The following is a 19,229-nucleotide window of genomic DNA, read 5'->3' as shown; positions in this document are numbered from 1 at the left end:
GCTCCTCACCGCGCAAGCAATGCGGACAGATTAAGAAAGAATTCCTTTTATTAACTAACAGGTAATGCGGTGGAACAAATTCGGTAATATTTCAGCCTGGTCACGTGTCTTTGTTGGCCGCGGTCCATCTTTTCACCACTCAAAATTACTAACTTCAATCATAGTGTTCTGGCATATAAAAGGTAAGCATTACAATGTCAGTAAAAATTTACATTGTAGAACAAAGTTAATGCTTTGCAACACCAATTCCACTTAACATTTAATAAAACAGCTTTAAAAATAAATAACAAAGTACAACCCCCCCAGTTTTATACTACTGTAGTACAAATGGATGAAGCAACACCCCCAAGTTTAGGCACAGCTCAGCTGATCCCTTCCAAAACCATGTGATGCCGCCAGATGCTTTATTTAGGACACTTCTTAATTATTCTCTCTACAGGCATTATCATTTTCTCTTTACTTACAGTGTATAAAACCGTAAAAATGGAAAATAGTTACATCGCTAAAGGTAAAAGTTGACATTTCTCCAGCAAACAGTGTGAAAGAATACTTCAAGACAGTAGTTATCTGTATTTAAAAGTATTTTAGTTTTACTGAACCAACAAATTCAGACATTTGATACAAACGCTATGTTTGCATAAATTAAAACGGCCAAACAACGTTGCCCGAAGAGGGCCTGTGATATTCACAACAATAAAAAAAGCAAAAACCAAGCAATTCAAAAGTTACAGAAATAACCTATACTTCTCATGAATTGAGGCTCTGTGTTATGACGAACACTTGTTTCATGAACTACGCCGACACAGTGTGTGCTTCTGGTTGGAAATGCAAACACAGCAACTGTTACAAACACACAAACCACTAAATGCTGCCAGCTTCCTTCCTGAACGCCCTGAGAAGGTAGCCATCACTCGGCTACTCAGTGCCAACCAGCAAACAAATCAGGAAAGACAGGCAAAGTCTTGTATGCATAAAGCCAATATGCAGATTCTTCGAGTACCTGGCTCAGATATCTTCTCCTTTCTGAAAAAGTTGACATAATGACTATCCTGCTATTTGTTTTTAAATGTTCCATCGTTAATTTCTTCTGCTTTTCACAGCTTTATGTTCTGCGTCGTTTTGCAGCACTTGGACTAGAAGGATTACTGTTTGCATTTAAGACCTTTTCAGTGACTCTGTTGCGCTTCCTTTTATCAGATCCTTCTTTGGACCCAGAATCTGATGAAGTTTTCTCTTTCTCTTTGCTGCTTGGCTTTTCAGTTGTTTTTCCTAAACTTCCAGAGGGTGCAAAAACTGAAATAGGATCAAAGTAATGATTTGAGATCAGACTTATACACACAGGTAAACAAGAACTGATATCCAATTTCTTTATATTACATAAAACTTTTCAAGCCAATCAATTCTTAGCATATTTAAGGACACGTTAAGTATTATTCTCACTTTTTCAAAAGGCACAGCGTGCTTTTATTATTTGCTTTAAAGACAGGCATGTATACTGACAGGCTAAAAGTGAAATAAAACACTACTTAAAATTAAAATACTAAATAGGAACATTTACACAACATAGGACCAATCTATGAAATTTATAATCAGCAATGGTAATTACATTTGGTATTATAGATACCAAGCATGCCTGAACATCCAGAATGAGAAATTTAATATACCTTTAAAATGCATTTTTAGATCTTTTATTACACCTACTCTTAAAACACCACTTTTTCTCTGATGTAAACTTTACGAAAATACATAGTTAACAGTTGGCTTGGTCTGTTACGGTAATAGCAGGATCGCTACTGTTCATGTTTGACTTCATTCTACTCAAAATCTTAAGAAAATAAGCTTCATTTAAAAGAAACAAGACGATGCAAATAAAATGGAAAAAAAAGAAGAAAAAACAACCACTTCGCCTTCCTTCCCAATTAAGCATACAGTCTTGTAACCTTTTGTTTTTTTGATTTATAGAGAGTAATTTCTCTCGTGAGATCCTATCACAGATTACTTGTGTTTGCTAAAACTGGGCTTAACCTTCTTTCAGAGTTGTTTTTTTATAGTTGTTTTTTCTCATACTACACAGTAGAGAGATACAAATTTACCTTCTTCTGGACCTGCATGTGTTTCCATTTCTTCTTTGATTTCCTCTTTCACTTCTTCTTCAATCATTACTTTTCCTACAGGAGTGATCAGTAAGCAATGGTTAGATCATTTTGAGGAACGATATGTAGGTTTTCTGGATTAGTAGCCTCAGCATATGTGCACAGTGTATACAAATATTCAGTTCAACATTCAGCGTTAATTTAGAAATGTTCTTCAGTCCTGTGACAGAGAAATGTAGCTAACAGTCCAACCATACTAAGAGCAAGGTGCATGTCACACAGCAAAAAAGTTCCACTGAAATTAGTAATAGGGACAAAGTAAAATGCTAACTAGGCAAAACATATTGCAATTCTTAGATATGATTCTCTACTGCATTTTTAGTATAAAGTTTATTACACCTAGTAATTGAGAAGCATTTCATTGTAGTTTAAAATATCTTTTGCCAACACCCAGAAAGAGAATTTGAATCTAAATGGTATTAACAGAAGCTGTTCGTGCCATATTAACATCCCATTTATATTATATTTAAGAATATGAGAAATATTGTATGGAATCTCACCAAAGGCCTATCTTACCTACTAGCCTATCTCCTACAGTGGAGAATCAAAGATAGGTGGGGAATATGAACCACACAGGCAGTGTGATCCTTTCCCTGGTAATTTCCTTCTGTCAGCAGATTAAAAATTCAAGAGATATTGTTGTATCTGGTTCAATACCTCTTTTTCATCTATACACCTAATACACCAGAATGAAAGAATAGCCATGTACTGGAATGTTATTATGTTCTTTTTTGTGAGTTCCATTAAACTACTTGTTCTAAAATGAGATTAGAAGAACAGAGAGAGACTGCTACCACATCTTACCTTCTCTCACTTCTTGAATCAGTTCATCAGGAAGAACAAAATTCTTCTCTATATTAGGGAATGGAAGAATCTCAGATTCATGCTTAGAAAGAAAAGAAACGTTTTTATGAATGATTTTGGTAAAATAAATAATTTGGATTTAGAAATGCAATCCCAAACTATTTTAAGTGCAATTAGTAGCTAAATAATTCTTAACAAGATATTGAGACACTAGAGAATCAGGATGCTCCTGATGTCAAACTGATTACTAAGGTCAAGATAATTGAGATCATGACTCCTGACCATAATCATTAGAGATCATTTCTATAAACTGATCCTGACAAATTCTTAATAAAAACACGTATACCTCCCTGTTTGGTACTTAAGTTAAGTACCTGTGTAAACGTTTGCTGGATCAGCATTTTGGCAATAAAAAAAAAAAAAACACACCCAAAAGTCAGAACACAGTATAGGGGAAAAAAGAAAAAAGACACTTTACACTTTATTGCTTTCCACCTAACACACTCTTATACAAGAAAAACTTCATCACCTCACTGTAACATGTAATTCCCAGTAACATGAGGGTTTGGTCAGGTCCAGCGATTAGGGCCTATCAAAACTCCTGAACGACAGGAAGTACGAGTGTGCCTGCATCCATCTTTTATACTCACAAGAGCCTGCATGTCATACATGGTGCTCAGATGGTCCCAAATCACTTTGGAAGAAATCTGCCGTCCGATATTCTGACTGAACTTATCTCGGATACAAATCATGTGGAAATGGCGATTCACACCTGAGGTGAGAATTCAGTGCGATTAACGCTACTAGTAATCTTATTTGTGCCACAGAATTAAAAAAATACACCAAAAAACAACCAACCAACCATATATCCTGTCATTATAGGGAAATCACACAGAAAAGGTAACGTGGGCAGCCCAGCCCGGCTGTTTTTTCACCCTGCATTAGAGGTGCTATCTGAGGAGGGGCTGAGAATGCCTCACTTGGTCCCGCTTCCCCACGCGGCCAGAACTTTTACTGAGGCTGTGTGAAAAAAACAAACCCGAAAGTAAACGGGGCACCAAGGCCGGGAAGGGGAGGTTGGCTCGGCAGCAGACCCGAGATGCCGCTAGGGGCAGCACAGCGGCGCGGCCGGGGCCGTGACACCCCCAGGGGGATCCCTCACACGCCCCCCGCCCGTCCCCGGCGCCTGGCTCTCCTCCCCGGCCACCGCCGCTACTCGAGGCCGCGGCTCCACCGCGGCCTAGCTCTCACCTACGGGCTTGTGGCCCAGCATGGCGTGGAAGAGGCAAACCTCCACTTCGGGGCTCCACACCACCACCGCCTCCTCTGCCGCCGCGGCCGCCGGCGGCACGCCGGGCTCCGGGGCTGCGGCGGCCGCGGCGGCGGCGGCCGCGACGGCGGCAGCGGCGGCAGCGACGGCGGCGGCGGCCCCCGCGCCGGCCGCGGGCAGCGGCGGCTTCTCCACAGCGGCTGAGCCGCCCTCCGCCTCCCCCATGGCCGCGCCGCAGCGGCCGGGCCCCCGGCGCCCCCTGCCGTTCCCCCGGCGCCCGCCGCCCGCAGCGGCTCCTGCCGGCCGGAGGGAGGAAGGGAGGCCGGCTGGGGAGGGAGGGAAATGCCCCGGTTTGGGGCTGTTAGTGGAGCAGGGGGGAGTTTTTGGGGGGTTTTGGGTCAGTGGTGGACGCGCAGAGCCGGAGGAGCAGGCAAGGCACGCAGCTCTTCCTCTGAGGGCCGAAAACCCTGAGGGGTTTTGCTTTAGGGCGTGAAGTAACCCTAACACAGCGGTATCGCTTTTACTTCACATTTACTTGAGTGAAGCTCAGGAGAAGCCAGAGGTGCAGTAAGAGCCTCCAAACTTAACCAGCCCAGGGAGCTGCTGCTGGGGATAGCCCAAGGGGGAAGGGGGAGCTCGGAGGTCGGAGAGGGGCCTGGGGCTCGGCCTGCCGCCAGCAAGGCCTCGGCCACCCCAGCGATCACCATCCTCGGGAGCAAAGCTGCTACCAAAATGGGAGATTTCTCTTGGGAAAGGTGCTTCAGCCCACCAAAATGCCCGTCATTGTTACAGCAGTGTCGTTTTGTGTGAGCCTGTCAGATGCAGAACAGGTAACTATGCCTTAGCAGCTGAAAAAACACAGAACCTGCTTTGTCTGTCATTTAAGGCATTAAAAATGTTTAACTTGGGAAGAAAAAGAATGTCTCATTCTCTCCAAAGTACGTTTTTTGGTTGTTTGATTGATTTTTGGACCTGTTAGGCATTATTGGGGATACAGGCATGGTTGCTCAGGTGATCAGGTGTGCAATTGCTCACTCCTCACCTGAAATCCTAATCCTTTTGGTGACATTAAAATGATTTCAGTGGCAAATGACAATGACATCAAATGTAAAGAACCACTGTTTTGTTCTAAGTGAATAATAAAACCGTGGGGGCAGAAACTCGCAGGCAAAAAGACATTATCTTCATGCAAATTGTCCAAATAATAAAAAGTGGGAAGGCAAAAATGCAATTTTCTGAAATTGAAATCTTTCTGTACAGTTGATACTCAAATAATTAACTAACGCATGCCATTCTTTGGGGCCTGATGTGTTGCTCATACCTCAAACAGATTAACATTAAACAAACACTTGAAATGAGTTAAACCCAAAGCATCACGTGTGCTGCCTTGGAAAGTTTGGTGGTAAGGATGCTGGATATGAATGCCTGAATACAAATTCTGATTTCTACCTGGGTTCACGCTTCTCTCTCAAAATGGAGAAGAATCTCTCACTCCAGTCTGGTTTAAATATTGTTGAAATTCTCCAAGAATGACTGTTTCTGTGAGAGCTCAATTAAGAGTGACAGAGATCTTGCAGGAATGGCTTTTCACATCAAGAGTACAGGATTCTCCAGAAATATTTTTTCTGCCTGCCATTAGCTTTGTACCTATGTCCAGGTTGTGATAAATCTGCCTTTACACAGCTTAGGCTTCACAGTAGTTTCCTCGTTTTGAGCAAAAATTACACATCGACTAGAATTTGCTGATCTTGAGTACAAATCCGCATACTTTTTCCATTAAATCCAGCCTTAAATCCAATAAGGCTCTCAGACCTGTTTAAGCTTCCTATGCTTATTTGGTCTATGCTGCTACCTAGTCTTAATCTGCTATCAAAAGAGATGGTTATGATTTCCTGTGATGACTGCACAGCAGGAGTAAATGAGTTCCCGAACAACTAAATTCCTGTTTTCATACACATTTCTAGGCTTAGAAAAATGAAGGAAGAAAGAAAAGCAAATAAATTACAGAGTAGAAAAATTGTTTCCCCATAGAATAGTTTTCAGAGTTTTGCAGGGAGATTTAATTTTATTTTTAAGTCTGTGTGAAACACAGAGCTTCAGCACTCTCATCTGTCACATCATGCTTCTACTTAAAGACTATCATCAAGAGGGAATAACTGTGTCGACTCAGATAGCAATTTTTATGTCGTTAAGTTCTGATGATTAAAAAAAGTAGCATGTGAAACCGAATGTGAAAAACATATGGCTACCTCTGAAAGTACAATAGCATATGAAAATAATCTAATTCAGCAGAATAATGTTAATTCAACAGGAAGAGTATATGCATAAATTGGTTGGTATTTTCTTTCAATCACAAATAATTACATTTGCCTGCATCTAAATTTCCTTTTTTCTTACAATGCCTCTAGGAAACATATGGAAGCATATAATTATGCCACAAACAGCCACTACATGGATTAGGACCAAAGTTAAATTTTTCTCTTTTTATATTTTAGATGATTCTTTTCCTCTAATTGAACAGATTTTTCAGATTCTAACAATTTTACCCTCCTCTTGTTCAGGTTTAAATCTTACTTTTCTTTTTAATTAGGTATCAGCAATATGAGACATGCACAATTTAGTTTTTTCTCCTTTTCTTCCCGTGGTTTTGGATGTTCTCAGCCTTAGAAACATGGCTGAGTATTACGTCAACTAAAGGCACTCAGCCCTTTGCTGGATCACGTTGTGTCCCCCCAGAGAGATGATCTGGTGTTTCTGAAGACGTTGAAGCCTGAACAAGTGAGAAATACGCCTAGCATTTGACAGTCTTTCTAGAAGCATCAGATTTCTGGGATAAGCAATATGGTTACAACTATTTCTGTCATTAATTTGGAACACCATGTGTTAGAGCCTGCAACAAAATAAAAACTTCATTCAGAATACTTGCTAATTTTTGGTATGTCACATGAACATTTATAAAATGAATATCATCTGCATGGTTTTGCATTAAAACCAGTTACTTAACCTTTGCTAGCTGTTTTTAGTGCATCTTTAGTATAGATTCTAAGGAGTTTTTCTCACATAGGTGAATGAAACCCCCTGAGACCTTTAAAGAGCATTACCAGCTTTATTCTACAGAAACTGAGAAGCAGAAATGTAGCATTTTGCTCCAGACCATGGACAGGACTCACTGCTAAAGCTGAGGTATGTGCTCAGAAGTCACTGTTGTCTAATGCTGAGTGTGTCACTAGCCATAGCTGTTTTTAATTGTTGACAGAGTGGGAAGTTATCTACAGTATTATGCCATTTGCATTGCACACATGGTTTTTACATGCAGAAATACATGCTTTTGGGGTCCAGTCCTGCACCAAATTGGTCTGAGGTCAGTAAACCCTCCTACAAGATAAGTAATCTTGGTGCCTTGACATATTTCAGTATCTCCAAATATCATATCCTTTCTGACTGATGAGGACCTCTGGAAAAGAATTCTGATCTGATTTATAAGCTTTATCTGTACCTTCAAAATCTGTCATTTCAGTTTGAAATCTGTGGCAAATTTTGCTTTAACAGAGCTGGACAGTGAGTTGGAACTTGATCCTTTTACACATCTTTTAATAAATCAGTGATGGTAGTTTGAAATAGATCTGTTTTTCTCCCATGAAATCTGTCAAGGAGGAAGAACCAAAAAAGATGAGAAGTCTCTGCATTGATAGAGTCCTATCACACAGCCCTGTAGAGCAGCGCTGCTTCTTCCAGTCAAGAGGCAAGGAGACACCCCCCAGCTTTCTTCCTGCTATCCAAGTTCCTAGCAAAAAGGTGTGTTTGATTGTTTCAGACAGGAATCTGGAACAGGGAGTACACTCTCAGACCGGGCCTGCCTGGCTTCTTACAGGGGCAAAAATATAGCATTTGATTCAAAATAAGATGGGGGGGGGGGGGGAGCAGCAAAAAAGAGGGAAGCAGGAGGACACATTCTGTTTGCTGAGACATATGTTCTTCAGCTGAACTTTTCCCTTGTGATCTGATGTGCTCATTCTCCCAGCAGAGCAAGGCTGCATATTAGATGGGCATCAGATGGCAAGCCTTAGAAAAACAAATTGAAAACAGTGCAAATAATTGTTTCTAAGCATGCACAAAGGCGTTCATTAGTGCTGCTGTTACGCTTCAAAACATCACAGAGCAGAGTGGGGAATGGGGAAGGAAAAGTCATCTTACTGATTTTTAAGTTTAATAAATACATCATGTCCCAGGCTTACAAAGGAGCATAAAAAAGAACCAATGAATTTAATGAGCCAGTTCCAGGTGAGAACAAGAATCAGTTCATGAATGCCTGGCTGTCCCAAGCCAACATCAGAAGACTTCACGGCATGCCTTACTGAAGGTGATTTTTACTGGTAGTGCCTAAATTGTCCGCCAAACTAAACTCACACTGACCCATCTGGTCCGTATAAATTTGCAAGAGATTTGCTTTCTTGACAGTTGCATTGTTGTGATCGGGATTGTTCAGATCATCGTTTTCTTCTCTGAGGCTTTATTTCTTACTCGTCTTTCAAAACAAAATTGCTACTTTTAAAATAAAAAAACGAGCTTGCATAAACATAAGGAAATTCTTCAGAAGGGCAGCAGACAAGCACTGAACCTGACTAGCTCGCAATGAAATGACAACAGCACTTCCTTCTCAGCCTTACACTGTGGCGGAGGGTGGCAGCAGATTTTCACAAAGTACATGTACTCCTTTAAGTACATACAAACCTTGATAGAAATATTCAAGTCAGGGATTTAGAGGATTATGCTAGGGCCCTTTTTTGCATTTCAACTTTGAATACTTGAGGTTATTCACACATACCCTGCAGCAGCATCTGTTAGGTTACAACGTCTGGGTGATGTTTAAGATTGCTTCCTGGAATGGATCATATGTATTGGCAAACAATAACTTATTAGGAACAAACCGCAGCTGTAGCAGGCCAGGCAATTGTTACAGAAATCTGTGGAAACCGTGGGTTAGTTTGAAATTTGGTTTGCAGTGATAATGTCAGTAGCACCATTCAGGACGAGTCAGTTTGTCAAAGAAAGTCTGAATCTGTCTGATGTGTAGAAATACGTCTCTAGATCCAGCGTGCCAGAAACAAGAGAGTCCACAAACTGCTGGTAGCAGTATCTTTGTTCCCCGTTGGTCATGGAAAACAAGCCTCTCCTCTCTCCTATTTTGTTTTACAAACATTTCTGTTTCAATTCCAAAATTTCAAGCCTGTGTTAGATTTGCACAACCAAACCAGAGCTGTATAAATCTTGGTTTATCCTCATGCGCAAAGAATACAGCTGCTCACAGAAGGGAATGCTTGCTGAATCAACATTTCCAGTGATGGAGCTTACCTGTTGAACCAAATTCGTCACTGGGCATGGAGTGAAGTCCATCATATGCAGAAAGAATTGGATTCCTTCTGTTGGTAGGAGATGCTCTTAACACAGGTCAGAACATGCTTTCAAGCAGACAGACGCTACTGTTCTGGATCAGAAGCTTCACTTGGAATTGCCTAAAGTCTGAGTTTAGGCCTTCACCGTTTTCAATTATCCACCTGTCTTTTATGAATCCTAAAACAGACCAGCTGCAAAGGATACACTTAAGTGTTAGTCAAGGGGGAAAAAAAGTCCATTGATACCAACAAAGGTGGAATTTGTTATAGACTGTATTCTGGTACCTGCTTATTTTGCAGCTAAGGAGATGTCTATAAGGGGAGGCACAAGACAGTTGGTTACTATATTGCAGGCCTGCAACTCCTACTTTTTTGTTGTTGTAGTTTACAGCACATATTTCAAAGCCAGTCTTTCCTTCTAAAACAGCACAGAAATGCCAGAGAAACCATAGCAATAGTTTAAAGTACTTGGATTAGATTTGAAGCATGGAAGTGTTTCCATCTTCACAGCCAATGTAATGTCAGTTTCTACCATGTGCATGCCTGGGGCATCTCAGGAAGGGAAAAAAAAAACTCAAATAAATAAACAGGTTTAAAGAAAAGCTGCAGACAACATTGCCGTGATTGATAATCGCTGTATGAAAATATTACTTAAATACAAGGAGTTCAGTTTTAGATCCCATCTTTCAAAGCCAAGATAGTCTGTCATCCAATTTGTTCTCCGGTTGTCATTTGTAGAACAAACCTGGAGCTATCACAGGCTCTACGTGCCTGTGATGCCACAGCATCTTCTAAGGCTGGAAGACCTTGGGTGGCCAGCCACACACGACATGGGGGATTTCTCTGTTTTAAGGCAGTCTACCTTGTTTTTCCTGCTGGTGATAGCCGTACCTAGCATTCTTACTAGAGAGTAAAATGCAGGCTTACTTCTATACTTCTATCCTGTTTCTAGCCCTTTCTGCCAGCATGCATAAAAGTTACTAGAGGGACATATTCTGCAGTGCCTTCACTAAAAGAACATTACTTTTTTTTTTTTTTCTCCTTTCTGTTTCATACCCCTTCTACCACTTTGGCCTGTGTTTACAGAATGAGCGTCTTGCTTGCAATTTTAACCTATAGATTCTTTCTTCTGCACCTCCCCCTAAGCAGAAACTGCTGATTAGCTCACAGTGCTTCCAGAATATTTCTAATATCTGTAATAACACAGAGGTGGCATTCAAACACAATTTGTTTGTGATCTATACTTGAACAGAGTTCAGAACTTCTAGTCTGCATTGATTCACATAAGGCCTTTTGGAGAAGTTCTTTCTTTTAATACTTTTGCATCCATTGTAAGAATGTGTTTCATTATAGAATAACCTAATTTGCTGGCAACACTGTAAAAGGAAAAGATACCACTACCAATATTAGCATGGTAATAATTCATGCAATTCTTTTTGTTATGGGGTGATACACTTACCAAATTTTTGTTTTTTTGATTCAGCAGGCGAAATCAGAACTTTATTGCAATGCATTGCTGCTTGTATACAAGAACTCAGTGATTTTATAAACTGTACATAGATGATATAAGTTGATGTAAGAGTCAATGATGCCAATAAGCTATTGCTTAAGAAGTTTGACAAATTATGCATGTTACCTTCATGAGTGACTTAATTGCACAAGCCTGTTCACTGGATCAGTAGTTTTCTACTTCACTCCCCAGACTTTGATTACCAGCTTCTGCACTGTTACCTACTACAAGAAACACTACATAATTAAACTCTGTCCTTGATCTTGGAAGGATTTGTGGTGGATTGATAAATGCTGACTTGACCAATGTGCTCAACTGCTTTGCCCTCTTCAAATGGATAGTGGTCCTGTTTTACCAATTATTTATTTTGAGGTAGGGGGTACCTTGGTATTTAAAACTAGCAGCAATGAGCATTAACTCCAAACTCCAACTCAGATTCATACCAAATTCACTTTTTTGCTGGGTCAGGCCTGTAAGCCTGATGTAACATATATATCATAATTCCCATCTGAACACATACGTTAGAATATTCTGAGACCAGCTGTGATTTACAGACCTCTCCTTTAGAATAGCGTCAGTTTTTGTCAGGAATGGAAGTAACTGAAAACTTGCACATTTAAATCCATTTTATCTTTCTGCATTTTTGGAATAATCTTCCTTCCTTTGCATAATGGATAGCAGTCTTAACACTTCATGTGCCTTCAACTGCATCAGTTGCTTAGAATAAGGATCTCATTTTCACACGAATTTTATGGCAGAGCAACCTGACGGACCTAAATTCAATGAAAATTACATAAAATTGAAAGAGAGCAGATGCCATTGTAAGTGATGGCAGGGTAGCACTATTACTATCATCTACTTTGCATAATCATGTTAGCGACAAAGCCAGTTAGCACATTTGACAGCTTTTCCCAGCAAGCTGCGACAGTAAGATTTTTGGAAGGAGACAGAGCTTCTTCTCCTATTTAGGATTTCTCAATTGCCTCAGCCATTCACGCTGGTTTTATGCTCCTTGACACAATATCAGAGGTAAAGTATCACATTTAAGCAATTTTCTAAATGGTAGGAAGGCCCCACTTTCTTTCATAGTAGGTAACTTCATTGTTTAGCTGTGTGAGAAATTTATAAAGAAAATACCTCTTTGATTTTACAATGTGTGTGTGGGGGGCATACTTTTTAAAGCTCACTAACTGTTTCTTTATAGATCGGAACAATAATGTGAGGCATGGGAGACTGATACTCAGGTGCATACGATGCTTAGGCTGGCTTTGGATCCCACCTACACATCCTGGTGCTACTGACTCATCCTCCAGTTCAGGTAAGAGTAATCAAATATCTCTTGCTCTTATCCCATTCTTAAAACTGTCTCTAGTGATGATGTGAATTACTCGCACTTTTCGTACATTCCCATTAGAAAAGGACCTCCACTGTCCAAAGGATTTGCTGATACAGAATGTACTGATGTCTGTGAGAGTCTTTCTCCTGGCTTCAGAAGACTTTAGATCAGCCCTTAGGAAGCCATTAGGAATGGAGAATAAAGACGTAGTGTTTGCTACATATTGTCCTCTTAAAGTTGGAGAAGAGAAGTAATTTAAGAATTACCTAGGCAACATCGAGCTTTGTGATTCCCCCAACCACTTTGTATTTAGCTGTAAATCTGAGGCCCTGGAGGTCATTTAGCATACAAGAGATGCTACTGTATGGGCAAAGAATTAGAGAGGACAAAAATCTCCTTTTTCCTAATCTTCCTTCACTGGCTAGTTTTCATATTGGCCAAAGTCCCTCTGTCTGTCTGGGTAGGATAATGACAAAGCCGACCCTTCTTTCACACAAAATCAGTGCATTTGTTAACTACTAATGTCATTCTGTTTGAGGGATGTTTTGTTAAGTCACGTGCCTCGAATCAGGTACCTGCACACTTTGTGTTTTAGAGACTGTATACCCGTGAAGGAAAATTTGATGTCTTTCATTTATATTTGCCAAACTTACTAAACATTCAGAACTAATCCCAAGTATTTCAGAACACCACTCCTTTTCCAGCACTCTTTGCTGCTAAGATATATCAAAACCTAAAAAAAATATGTATTTTTTATTTGCAGCAACTTCAGAGATGCTAAATTAGGCCCCAGATTTACTAGCACTCCTGAGATGGGAATTATTCAATCAATTTCTGACTTTCAAAAGTTTTTAGTTTTTTATTCACCATTAGAAGCAGATGAAACTTCTTTTGGAATCTCTGCACATCTTGCTCCATAATAGAGTACAATGTACTTCAAGAAAATAAAAAAATAATAATCCATTTGGCTTTAACAGTAGGGAATTTGGGGCTCAGGTGAACTATAATGGGTCCTATTACCATTGCACAACAGAATTCTGAATTTCTCATGCGCTGATGATAAATATTTACAAGAAGAAAAGGATGGCTTTCTTCCCAGTGTTTTAGTTCCCCTCCCTGGAAGGCATTACCTGAAGTGTTTCCTACTTTTGGTGATGTTAAACATAATCACTACAGTTTTTCAATTGAATGACTAAGTCTCCACTAGAAAATATTTACAATTGTGATAAGTTTAGAAGTGGACTTGCATCTGCCAGTGGGTTTTTGATGCTTTTAAAGGAAGAGTTGTGTGACCTTAGAAGAACCACCTGACCTTGGTCAGAGTGCAAAATCATCCAGCTCTGCTGAGTGCCAAAGCCTTCCACCAAATCTGCTTATCAGCTGAATTTCTCAGAAATGTCCTTTTTTTGCCGGCATTTCTTACGCTGTCATTTTTTTTCCTGTATCTGGCTCTGCAGTTGTTCGTTTTCCTTCTTAGCCTGAAGGCCAAATGTTGAATAGCCAAAAAGGAGAAAGATCTAAAATGAGGGGTGGAAAAAATAATGTTTGTGGCAAATTTGAAATGCTGGGTCATTTACTGCCTTTGTTAGATGATCCCCTTTAAACTGCTCTCATAATTGTTTTTTAGTATGAGAATGATTTTCATCAATGATAGAACACAAATGAGTTAGCCCTGGGACTAACATGACTGCTGTCCTGTTACAGCTGCCTGGCTTTCATCCTCAGAGGTGATTTTGATGTTATTCTCATTTCAGGAGCCGTAGGCTTCTATAGGACAACATTTAATCTGTCACTGCGTTTCTGACAGTGTCCAGCTGTGGTGATCTGCAGTGACTTTCATACATGGGCTCAGCAAGAAAAGTGGCGGTTTCTCCTCATTTTGTGTATAGCAGGTTCTAAAATTGTTATAAGGAGTCTTACTGCTACATTCATTTAACTTCTCTCTGTTGACAGAGAGTCTAATTAATTCCATCTGAATATTCTCCCTGATATCTTCACGTAAAAAGTATTTAGCTGCTTGTGCACCCATATGCAGAAATGTCCTTTATCTTCCACATAGGCAGGAATTTTAGGGAGCGCTGATTAATATGCCCCTACATCTGTAGTCTGTTGTGGAAGAGGAACCCAAAAACAAAATAAGCTGTCTTCACCACTTTGATTTTTTAAAAAGTAATTCTTCTTGGGTCAACTTAGCTGAATTGTTAAGAAAAATAATCTTTCGTTTTTCATTTTATCTTTTATTTTCTCCATTCAGTTTGGTATAATAACTTACCCCTGTGTCTTGATGGAGTTGTTTCTAAATTGTTCAAATTCAGAATGGTTTCCATTTGCTCTCACTGTGACCAAAGGCAGACACATGCAAAGCTGTGCTCTTCTGATCAGTTTTATTAGACAGGATTGCTGATCAGGTGGCTTTGTACTTCTCTTCCAGGCCAATTTATAAAACTCATTCTGACAACAGATGTTGAAAACTCTTGATTCTAGCACAAATAATCTTCAGGCTAGTAATAGAAGCTTTGTCGACAAACATGGTTCCAGAAAAAAAATTTAAAAAATCACAAATTTATTGGAACAATGAATATACAATACAAACATGGAGTACTTTTAACAGACAATTAAACATGATGATGATATTGTGCATTATGACACTGGACTAAATCTGCTAAGTGCAGTCACTGGAGTTACTGTGATTCACATTGGTGCAAACAGAAAAAGGTGCTGCGTCTATATGGCAGTGCAGGTCATGCCACAGAGGTAATTGTTTTACAGAATGCTTTTTTTTCTTTTCAGTTTAGAATAAGAATTGCTGTTTACATTGAAAAAAAAAACCAACAACAACAAAAACCACTGTTCATTTAAGCTAATGTAATTTTAAAACTTCGTGACCTATTATAACTAGAGGGCAGCTGAGGGAAGAAGCTTTTCATTATGACCATTATTGCATTGCGAGTCTGATTTTTTTCCTCAATTTAGTCTTGAATTGAGTCTTCTGCCGAGAGATACTATATTATACTTGTTTTTCTCAGACAGTTAATGAAAGGTTATAACTAAGGTAACTGGGATCAAGCTTCAGAGAGTAAACTGGTGGTGTTTGATGGAAGCAGATGTCTTTTTGCTGCTTTGCGAGCTCTGTTAGTGTCAACAACTAGAAACCAAAATATTCCTCGGAATCATCAATTACATTTTTGTGCATTTGCATCCAGCCTCAGAATGAGAACTCTCTAATCCACATGGCTTGACCCTGCGGTTACATGGATTTCAGAGCTCACACGACTTACAAATTCAGGTCCTTAGGGAATAAGGGCAACCAAAGCTTAATGCAAACTGATTACTTGTCTTTTTATGGTCTGACAATTTCTGCCTTCTTTCAAAATTCATTGTAATTTATCAAGTAATTATACATAGCTCTGACTTCATAATGTAAAAGTGGTTTTCTTTTAAGAATGGTCAAGAATTTAGGTGCAACCCTGGTGATTATAATATGTGGTTGGATACTTGCATTGCACCCCCTTAAATTCAGTGCATTTTAAAGTTCTTGGAGCATTTCTTTCCTTTCCTTCCCTTTCCATTTCTCTCATGGCTGGGGAATTAGCACTAGTAACAGTGATTGCATGTCTTTGAATTTGTCTTTACCTGTTCCCTCTGTTATCACTGTGTATGATTGAGCGGAGTAGTATTTTGTAGCCTGAATGTTTTAGTTCTCTACATGTCTTCAGTCTCCATCCAGTGTGGTTTACATACACAAATATGATTGTTCACTGATTTTAAGGGATGAGACTGAAGTGCAAAGGGTAATCGGGGGTTTAAATCCAAATGCCTAGTTTGCTGGAGTTGTACTCGATTTATATTCTTGCTTGGATAGATTTTAGTCATGCAGGTTGAATTTGGACCCAACTTTCTTCAGTATCAGGAAAGATCAGATGTTAATCCTCATGCTTAAGTCTACCTCCAGGAAGAAATACCAGCACAGAGATAACACTTATATTGCTGAAAAAGTTTGGAATAAAACTTTCTAAGCCTCAAAAAGTATGTTAAAAAAATAGAGAAACCCTTTCAAAAAGGAGCTTGGATTGAGATTTTAGTCTGTACATATTTTTCTTAAGCTTCTCACAAAGCCAAGGAGCACCTTTGACAGGAAAAAAGCAATATTGTTTGAGTTTCAGAAGTAGCAGCAATAATGGTTCTGGGTTAGTTTAAGATGCCAGGGGTGAATTTGTCCAACAGCTCTGTAATACATGCAGGGTTACATGAGGAAATAGAAGCTGCAAGAGAGGTGCTAGTGTCAACCTTCTTGGCATTGATGAAGAGCAGTAAAAATAATGATTACCTGGTATCCTTCCCTGCTGTAATGAAAACAATTTATCTGATTTTCTGTGATTTTCTTCTTGCCATAATACCCCAAGCCTCCTACTCCCGATGTACAACTTTTCGTATATAATTAATCCCACACATTCTTAATTGTAGGTCTGTGACTAAGTTTGTCAGAAATTTTGTCCGAATGACTAAGAAAATAATACTGTGTTTCTCTGAGCTGCATGAGGAAGGGCACAGCAAGATGAAGAGAAGTGGCAAAGTCGCCCTGGAGGTGGGCTCCTGTCTAGTTTCTTGGGAAGGAGAGCAGGCTATTCAGGGAACCACGCAGCATAAATGATTTCCAGCAAATCACTGGACTTCAGGCTTTGCTGGGACTACCCTGTTCACCTTTAGTTTGTGTCAGCAGCACAGTAAGGTACTTCAGGAAATGGCATTACGGGCTGTAATCATAACTGGAAAATATTTGGCTTCACAGCATTTAAGTGGAACTGCCTGTGACTGCTGTTTTACATACAAAACACTTATTTTTAGTGTCCTTTATTGCATTAGCAGTCATTTGAAAACAGCCCCTAGAGGTGCAATTGTTTCTGTAGCAGCAGGCTTTCCAGTACCGAGTGCTGTCTGCCTCCAGGCAGGCTCCTCACACCTCGCTTGGCTGACGGATGCAGCGGGGGCTCTCGCAAGTTCGGAGGTGACACTTGCACCCTCCTTTTCCTGCATACTGAACAGAGCTGGGTGATGGACAGCGGGTGCTGTGCTCTCACTGTTGCTCTGTGGTAACCGTATCAAAAAGGGCATCAGAACTTCTTGTAACTGCTTTATCTGAGAGCTACAAGGATTTTCCAAATGAACATCCACGGGAGGTGAACAACCTGCTTGGAGATTTGTTTTAGGAACACCTCTGCTGGAAGGAGGAGGATCTGGGTACTGAGTTGCGTTATTTCGTACAAATTGTGCCATCACAATGGATCATATTTTGGATCCTTCTGGATTGTTACTGGTAGGAAGTCTGTTCTAAAACACCTCCAGTTTTTACTGCAAGTTGTAGATGATGAAGTCTCCTTACAGGATTTGAAAATAAATTGCAATAATTAAAAATTCATAACAACAGAATAATAACAGAGGAGATTCAAATACTTCATGGAAAAGAACATCTCAGTCTTTTATAAATGAGCAAACCAAAGAAAACACATAACTGCCTTGTTTAATACTATGCTAAGTATTCAATTGAGGCAGGATTCAGGTATTCCCACAACCCCCATTTTCATTCTTGCATCTCCTCGATTCCTTTGCCAAGAACATAGTGTTTCTGTTTCGGTTATAAAGGCCTCATACGCATTGGTTTTGCATTTTCTGTTCCGATGGCTAACGAACCATACAGAAGCGTTCATGTGAATCAGACAGACACACAGCACTGAGTAACAAGTTGAGTATACAGAGGGAAATGACAACGTGCTGTTTGGAGATGTGTTGTGAAAATAGCAGGCTTTAATGACAGCAGCTTTTCACTGGAACTGGCTCAGTAGGCAAATTTAAAGCCCTGGCATGGCAACAGTGGTTCTGCATTTGCTTTACTACGTCTGAATGGATGGTACTGGGTGCAATCGGTGACAGCAGCTCTGTGATGCCTGCAGTGCTTATGTGGCAGGGGGATCCCAGATGGCAGCAGGATGGTGAATGGGAGAAGTGTTCCCAGTTCAGGTGCCTGGAAATAAACACGGGGAGGAGGCTTTGCTCAGGCCAGGCACCTGGGCTCTGACAACAACAACAGTTGCTGAGTTCACATGACACGACTGGTTTTGGCAGGCAACCTGTAAAAATCATCAAATCCAAATCTACTTTATTATTCCTTTAATCAGGAAGATTAGTACTGCTCATCAGGCTTAATGGGCAGTTAACATCGCTTGTTTTTATTGTGTTGTCTGAGACTGCTGATTTGGATCTGCTTTTACGCTGCAGTAAGGGCTCCTACAGAAATGCTGCTGATACATTGGGCAGCTGACGGCGGTATCAGCACAGCATGCTAAACTCCAGAAGAAGGAGCCACGTCACATCCTTGGGATCAAAACCGTAGTGAAATTGTTGAAGACTTTCCACAGATGTCTGCGGACTGTTGATCGTGCTGTTTACAAGGAAGGGGTCTGCAGATTAGGTGGTTTTATTTACCAGCCAGATGGCAGCAGGCATTTTTGCGTCTCTCTCTGAAAGCAGGCACAGTAAGATACCTGCTAATTTGGGCACTTCCCTTCAGAAAATCATGCTAATTTTGGTCCTAATAGTTCCTGGGATGGGTCAGTGATGTGTCCTGAGCAGGAGGAACCCACACTAATTTGGAGAGGGGAGTTTACTTGGTCATTTCCTTCTTCTTTTGAGCCCTTTAGGTAGAAGAAAGAGCAATGTCTAAGAGGGCAAGGTATTTTATTAAGCACACAGGTCCCCTGAAACCAGA

At 40.2% G+C, this 19,229-nt stretch overlaps 1 protein-coding gene and 1 long non-coding RNA gene across 2 annotated transcripts in view; one reads left to right on the top strand and one right to left on the bottom strand.

Annotated features, from left to right (window-relative positions):
• Window positions 1-34: 34 nt before the first annotated feature.
• Window positions 35-4,460, bottom strand: LOC121079033 (MRG domain binding protein). The gene is made up of 5 exons (XM_040575880.1): window positions 4,209-4,460; window positions 3,608-3,729; window positions 2,958-3,039; window positions 2,094-2,168; window positions 35-1,293 (listed from the first exon to the last, which is right to left on the bottom strand). Exons 1-5 carry the CDS (start codon window positions 4,450-4,452, stop codon window positions 1,103-1,105), a joined length of 714 nt encoding a protein of 237 aa, XP_040431814.1. The 5' UTR covers window positions 4,453-4,460; the 3' UTR covers window positions 35-1,102.
• Window positions 4,461-4,570: 110 nt separating this feature from the next.
• Window positions 4,571-19,229, top strand: part of LOC121078998 — a 49,951-nt gene continuing 35,292 nt past the window's right edge. The window contains exons 1-4 of the long non-coding RNA XR_005824820.1: window positions 4,571-5,057; window positions 7,292-7,410; window positions 7,879-8,022; window positions 12,335-12,448. This is a non-coding gene — a long non-coding RNA (uncharacterized LOC121078998). The remainder of the gene's footprint in view (window positions 5,058-7,291; window positions 7,411-7,878; window positions 8,023-12,334; window positions 12,449-19,229) is intronic.

The sequence above is a fragment of the Cygnus olor genome, chromosome 16 (genome assembly GCF_009769625.2).
Source record: "Cygnus olor isolate bCygOlo1 chromosome 16, bCygOlo1.pri.v2, whole genome shotgun sequence".
Taxonomy (NCBI): domain Eukaryota; kingdom Metazoa; phylum Chordata; class Aves; order Anseriformes; family Anatidae; genus Cygnus; species Cygnus olor.
The sequence above is the reverse complement of the archived record's forward strand: the minus strand, read 5'-3'. Positions and strand labels throughout refer to the sequence as shown.

Bases quoted from the DNA above. Each gene is read 5' to 3' on its own strand.
- LOC121079033 (XM_040575880.1), bottom strand. From the start codon at position 4,452: ATGGGGGAGGCGGAGGGCGGCTCAGCCGCTGTGGAGAAGCCGCCGCTG. The intron at 2,169-2,957 runs GTAAGATGTGGT...TCACTCCTGTAG, and splicing joins GATTCAAGAAGTGAGAGAAG to GAAAAGTAATGATTGAAGAA. The intron at 1,294-2,093 runs GTAAATTTGTAT...ATCCTATTTCAG, and splicing joins ACATGCAGGTCCAGAAGAAG to TTTTTGCACCCTCTGGAAGT.